The following is a 7,556-nucleotide window of genomic DNA, read 5'->3' on the forward strand; positions in this document are numbered from 1 at the left end:
CAGAATTTTCAATTTTTTTTTTTATACCTTTGCTTGTTTTCCAATTTTTCCTTCATTGTCTACCATTCTTTTGGCTCCCTATTCAAAAAATCACTCCTTTTTTTTATCACCATAAAACAATCTCTCTTATACAAGTTTTTCTTCTGTCTGATTAATATATATTCAGTAAGAAAGGATAGAACAGGGAAATTTATTCTGAAATAAAAATTGATTGGTTTTCTGAAAAAACAGTTGCTTTGAGTTTATCCTTAAGGTAATTTTTCTTTTTCACAGTTTATAGTCAAGGTCTGATATTCTGAAATAAAGAGGACTAAGTTTAAAATCTGAAGAACTATACAGAGTTACAGACTAGTATAAAAATAGTGATCAGCAAATCAGTAAGCAATACTCTCTGATAACTTGATCTTGGTGGTGCCACAGATTCTGGTCTCATGCCAGCAGCTGCTGATCATTCATTATAATAGCATAGAAAGAGAAGGAATGCCTTCTGTATGCAATCAAAAAAAAAAAAAAAAAAATCATGCAATATGAAATTTTCAACATTCACTGAAATTTTCTCATGAAAAATCAAAAATTAAATGCTAAATAGAAAAGAGATGGAGATATAAAATGGAATTGGATTATACAAAAGTGGATGAACAAGACATGGCTATCACTGAATTTTATAGGTTTAAGGTACAACATAAGATGTTTGGTCTCCATAAATTCTTCACAATGAATACTGACCACCATGTAACCTTAAAAGAAAAAGTTCTTATTGAGTGATACTGCCCATGATGTCTTATTGATTCATGAAATGTCTTTTAACATGCATTAGAAAGCTCATTTAAATTATTTGAATAGCATATCAGTATTAGGTTATCATTTACCGATTCAGTTTGATTTTTAGTGATTTCACTTATTCATTTCATTTAGTGATAGTGAAATCAATACCATCTTTCATCCTTGATTTCAAAATGTCATTTTGGAGGCATCATATAATAGTAATAATAATATATAATATAATAATCACATGCAACTTTAATCCATGTGTGTGTGTGTCCAAACTGGCTATGTGGTTCAACAGATAATTATTTTATGGATAGCTTTTATTTAATCTCTTGTGGCCCCCCCCGAGTTTTCTCACACTTTTTCCAAAGTTTCATTATTCTGAATTTTTTTTTAAATTACTCTTACCACTTTTAATTTTTAAAATGGCTGTTTAAAAAAAAAATTTTTTTTCTGTTCTTATCTCACATGATCATTCTCCAGAATGATTTTTAGACACCTCCCAAGTTTCTGAATAATGTTTTACAATGCAGTTTCAGATAAAAAGCAAACAAGAGTAATAAAATATCATAATTTATTGGCATCAGATTACAATGAAAGCAATATTAAAACAATATTAAAATCATACCATTTGCAAAAAAAAAAAAAATCTTTAAATCCAAATATTTTTAATAACTGAGTATATGTCTTAAATAATACAAGTTAGATAATTTCAATTATACATAATTAGGCTTTAAATTATAAAATTTATTATATCTATGGAAAATATCACAAAACCGGTTTAATTCTTAATTTCTTCATGGTCTGTGAAAGAATATTTATATGACAAGCCATTAAGACTGATTAACAATGAAATCTCATATTACAAAGGGAATAATTTTATACTTAAAAAAATGCTTCAAGTATTAAAACTTGCATTTAGAATTACCTATCTCTAAACAAAAGAGATTTAATACACTATATATTTTTTGAAAGATAATATTTTAATATTTTATATATATATAATATTTTAATATTTTATATATATATACATATATATGCTGCTGCTGGCATGCCATATATTTCGGTAGCATAGCATCACTGTAGAGCAGTCAGAAGGTGACATGTGCTTTTGGTTGGAATGACAAATTTATATCCTCTGCATCTGAGGGAACCTTTGTATGAGCTTTTCAAATGAAGGCAAATAAACCAGTCTCAAATAGAGACAAAATCCTACAATACAGCTCACAGTACAAACAGCATGTCATTTTATAATAACAGCATGTTATTTAGCATGTCATAACAGCTTCTCAGAATATGAAAAAAAACATTAAGCCAGAAATTCAATGTGGTGAAATCCACATTTCTGTCAGTGAAATAAATAATAAAGTGGAGTTACTGCCTATATACCATTTATTTATTTTTTTGGAATATTATCAAAATATTACACTAAAGATGATACAGCATCAGTAGAATTAGTTTTCAAGATTCTTCTTAACTAATGTAAAAAAAAAAAAAAAATGAAGCTCAGTGTGCAGTACGTACATAACTATTTAACATGATATTCTTGGAATTACCTGTCTCTCTCAAAACTTCAAATCAGTAGCAGTTTTCATATACACATGCTATCACACCACTATGACCATTAGCATGTTTTTCAATTATTTTGCATTAGTGTTTGTAAAGCCTTGAACACTATGTACTGGCTAATAAAAAAAATATAAAACACATACAAATAATTTCTCACAGATTGTTTCCACTGAAAATTTTAAGAGATAAAAATATTAATGCATAGAGAAAACAAGATTATTATTTATTTTTTGAAATTGCAGTCCTGATTTACCATGATGTATGTTTTTTTTTTATCTCTATCAAATACACTTCAGTATTAAAACAGACCAGTTGTCAAATATATAAATTATTACATGTTTTTAATGAAATATTTCACTGTAACTCTATTTTGAACTCCCATAAAATATTTGTCAATGTTCACTTTGGAAATGAATAAAACATCTGGGCAGATCTAAATAGAGGCCATCTCAAAGTATTCAAAGGAATAATAAATGAAAATGATATAGTGGGAAAAGGCTCAAAACCAATGATTGTATTCTTTTAACTCACATTAGTGAGAAATCACTCTTCCCTCCCCCCAAAAAGTTTTTTATTATTATTAATTTCTGTTTTTTTACTAACAGAAACTGAATTGTACATATATTTACACCTAATAAAACTGCCAATTTCAATTTCATTTACAGTAAGAAAACATATTATTCTTGATTTATTTTCTCTATTTCATCAACATCTTCAGCATCTAGTCTATGAATTTTTCTTCCAAAATGGTCTTCAATTTCTTTCAGAATGCCATAGCTTCTGTTATCAACCATGTTGATGGCTATGCCACATTTTCCAAAACGGCCAGTACGACCAATTCGGTGTAAATAAGTTTCACAATCTGCTCGTCCATTTAAGTCTATTGGAAGGTCAAAATTAATTACAAGTGTTACTTGCTCAACATCAATACCTCTAGATAATACATTGGTAGTAATGAGAACCTTTTCTTTCCCATCTCTAAATCTATTTAAAACACAAATTCGTTGTTCTACAGTTAATTCTCCAGACAACATTGCCACAGCATGACCTTCCCTTGTCATCTTATCTGACAACCAAGATGCAGTTTTTCGTGTATGGCAAAAGATTATGGCTTGTCCTATAGATATCACACCATATATATTACACAAAGCACTGAATTTTTCATCCACATTACGGCATATAACATAATACTGTTTAATATTATCTAAACTTTCTTCTTCTCTTTTCAATCGAAAAATTACAGGGTTTGGGACAATTGCTTCTGCAAATTCCATCACCTCAGTGGTGTAGGTAGCAGAAAATAACAGAACAGTACAGCTTTTTGATAGCTGCTTGTGTATACGGATTGACTGATCCCTATGACCCTGAGTTGCAATCATTACGTCTGCTTCATCTAAAACAAACACCTTAATTTTTTTCACATCAAAAAAGCGAAAGCGTACAGCCCAATCGAAAACTTTACCTGGAGTGCCAATTATTACTTGTTCATGAATCCGCTCGCCCCTCGGAATTTCTTCTCCCCTCACGGCAAACTTGAAACCAATTTCAGGGTTGTACTGTGCCATCAGTTTTGCTACGCATCCAGTCTGTTGTGCTAATTCAAAGGTTGGGGATAATATCAAAACTTGTGGAAACTTTTGGGCGGTATCAACTCTACTAAGGCCACCCAAAAGGAAAGCTGCTGTCTTTCCTGTTCCACTCTGTGACTGGGCAATAACATTAGTAGGTGGATCAGCAAGAAGAGATGGTAGCACAGTTTCCTGTATTTTGGATGGAGAGTTAAATCCCATGGCATAAAGGCCTTTCAATAGCTCCGGGGGCAAATTAAGTTCTTCAAATGTTTTGACTGAATACAAGGGTGAATTCGGATCCTTTCTTTGAACCTCCACAGAGTGATTCGTATGGACAAGATTTGACCTCAAAATTTTTCTCATTAAAGATATTTCAGCTGGATTAACATCTGGTTCACTTTCTCCTGTTTCTTCTGAAGGTGATGAAACAACATCATTAGTAGCGCTTTCAGGGACAACTGTAGCATTATCAGGAACTGTAGCATTTTCATTGCTCTCTATTTTTAAGTTTACTACCTTACTTGCAAGAGACTTTTCTTGTTCATCAGCAGAAATTCCCCAATCACCAGACATCGCTGTTATTGTTAATTAAATGTTTTCACGATCAACAAATTTTAACAAAAAGAAATTCACATTTGCCAAACTTATCAACGATGACACAACGTGTGACTTACGCTTGCAGTAAAAAGAAACGCCTGATTGTTCGACTGGAGCGACACCCACCGTGTGAACAAAAATTTTTATTTAACCCGATGGTAAATTAGCGCAGCAAAATATTAATATAAAATTAAATTATTTTTAAAAATAGCGAGTTAACACCAGATTATCAGTTTAAAATGATTTATCAGAGCAGAATTCCAATGGATGATTCCACCATTCACACAATACATACTGGGATTTATAATGGATATATCCGATGTCAGCAGAATTATATGCTCCTGTCTATGAATAAATATTGTAGAGACCTAGATTCGATTTTCGTCGTTACGAGAGGAATTTTTATATGGGCTTTTCATTTGAAGGCGAGTATAGAGACAGTAGGGTTTTTTCCTCCCTGAAACTTGGTTTTTTCATCACGAGCACAAGAAAATCTGCCTTCGGGAACACACGCAATTTAGAGACAAAAAACTAGTTGGATGGTGATGATGGGCAATAGGTGGCGTTGATGATAGTTGTGTGTAAAAGTAGATTTAAGAAGTAGGGGAGACGTGAGATGTGTGGCGGAGTGAAGTCGAGTACCGTCTCGATGAGTCCTTGGACTAGTTGTATCGATTTTTGAACTGTTATAATAGTTAAAGTTTAAGCTTCAGTTCTAGTAAAGTTCCAATAGAGTGGAAAGAGGGGGACATAATTCCACTGCATAAGGGGGACTCCAAGAGAGAATAGCAAAATTATGGAGGCTCATCAGATCTGTTTAAGAAGGAATAATCACCATGTCAATGTACTAATACTTTTGATGAATTACTTTTTACTGAAACTTTTGTAGATGTGACTTTAGTATGAGAAAGTAAAAGACTTAAAGCACATAAAATAGTGTTGTCTGCCTGCAGTTCTTTCTTTTATGGCATATTTCACGAAACTCTTGTAAACATCCAGTTGTTATTCTCAGATATAAAATACATGGATTTAAAAATGATAATAGATTTTATGTACAAGGGTGAAGTGATCATTTCGCAGAACCAACTTTCTATGCTGCTTAGTGCTGCTAAATGTTGAGATCTGTACAGAAGTTGCACAGCAGGATACTTCCAGTATTGATATTTAGGAGAAGAGTGAACATAGCTCAAGTAACCAGGCCTTGTTACTTGCTGAGGTGCAACCAAAAAAACACACCACAGAATTGCCACCGGTAATTAAGAAGAAAAGAGGAAGACCTCGGAGATATCTTCGTGGTTCTGACAGTAAAGACATGAAGACCAATATGCCATCAAAAGTAAATGAATTAGATAAACCAGAAGATACCAACAGGTCAATAAAGTCGTTCACAAGTGAAGGAAGGTTGGAAGTGTCAGGAACTGATTATCCATTAAATGAGATTTCTGTTTCTAAATCAAATATATATCCCGGCTCAACTCAGAACTCATTTCCATCTATACAGAGTTCAGTGTTGGTAAAAGGATCACTACAAAGTGAAGATATAATAATAGAAATTAAAGAATCACAGGCGGTTACAACATCTTTTGAAAGTTTGCTTTAAGATCCAATACTAACCCCAGTAATGAATATGATGCCTGTTATTATTACTGTTGAGTTAATTGAAACTCACTCAAATAACATAGAATCAGGGCCAAGTACAGATAGCCAAGTATTAGTTCAATGTTCTGTATCACCTGAATTATCTACTTCTTCTCAGGTTGCACAAAGTATGATAAAAGATATCGAACCTGGTGTATCACTCCAATTACTTGGAGCTGCAGTTTCACCTTTTGCCAGTTCTTCACATCAAGACAGTAGTTCCATGAGGATGATGATCATGGGCGCACCCAGGGAGGGGGCCAAGGGATCCTGCAACCCCACAAAAAAGAAAAAAAAACTAGAAAATTTTCCAAAAATCTTTTCCGAATTAAATTTTATTATTATTATTTTATTTATGTTGTGCCGTGTCTTTTATTTCTATACTATTTATGAATTAGCGGTCACTTGAGGTGAGAATACCCTCTGGCTCTCGGGAATCATGGCCATTTTGAACGAAAGGCAAACGATACTTCGAATGAAGTATTGCCCGAGCCGGGCCAGAGATCACGGATATCATGTATTGGTGATCACTGCAGATTCTCAGTCTTAGGTCGTATGCACTACGTAGTGTGTATTCTTAAATCATCTACTCCACTCGCCTCCCCTAAGATTAAATCATGAGTGCTCGCTCCCCCAACTCTAAGATTAAATCAAGAGTACTCGACCCCCTCCAAGATTAAATCCTGAGTGCGCCACTGTTGATGATGATGATGTCTTGGGATACATCCAGGCCTACTGCTGTTATGCAAAACATTCATAAAATACATGATCAGTAGCTTCCGCTACAAGATCAGATTATCACTCAGGAGAAGAAAATGAGTCAATTAATTATCCTTGGATATCCTCGTCAGAACATCAGTGTGAGGTCTGCTGTAAGATGCTGCACAACCAAAAATATCCAAAGACATAATATGAAGCTACATGAAAATGTCAGATAGGAATATATATTGAATGCGAATGTGAAAGCAGAGATGATGATGATGATGATGATGAGGCAAGAGATGAACGGCATGCGAAATGAAATGAAAAGAATTACAGACATACATGGAAGAGTAAAAAAGAGTAGAAGGAAAGATGGCCATGCGAGAGATATATCAATTGATTCGAGAGTGGTTCTCTATGGAGATTCCATTATTAGAGGCGGTGAACGAGAAGATGCATAAGGTTTGTTTTCCTGGTGGTAGAATGGAAAGGGTAATTGAAGCGTTGGACATGAGGAATAAAAGAGCACAACAGTTGGTGGTTGTAGCAGGAACAAATGATTTGGATGAGAACAAGGAAAATGCCAGATTGGATATAAGGAAATTATTAAGGAGAGTAAAAGTTAACAGTGTGGTAGGAAAGGTAGTCAGAGTGTTACCAACGTATTCATTGCATAACGTTTTCATGACTATGTTGCATAACGTAGTCATG

General features: G+C 33.5%; 1 protein-coding gene across 1 annotated transcript; it reads right to left on the reverse strand.

The window, feature by feature from the left end:
- Positions 1-1,324: 1,324 nt before the first annotated feature.
- Positions 1,325-4,598, reverse strand: LOC150110232 (ATP-dependent RNA helicase DDX19A-like). Its single transcript, XM_090392256.1, has one exon. The coding sequence runs from the start codon at positions 4,479-4,481 to the stop codon at positions 3,015-3,017; it is 1,467 nt and encodes a 488-aa protein (XP_090248382.1). The 5' UTR covers positions 4,482-4,598; the 3' UTR covers positions 1,325-3,014.
- Between the last annotated feature and the right edge of the window lie 2,958 nt (positions 4,599-7,556).

Source organism: Typopeltis vanoorti, chromosome 1, assembly GCF_054136105.1.
Source record: "Typopeltis vanoorti isolate ZY-2024b chromosome 1, IOZ_Tvanoo_1.0, whole genome shotgun sequence".
NCBI lineage: Eukaryota > Metazoa > Arthropoda > Arachnida > Uropygi > Thelyphonidae > Typopeltis > Typopeltis vanoorti.

What these genes read in the sequence shown, in the direction of transcription:
- LOC150110232 (XM_090392256.1), bottom strand. Translation starts at nt 4,481, where the DNA reads ATGTCTGGTGATTGGGGAATTTCTGCTGATGAACAAGAAAAGTCTCTT.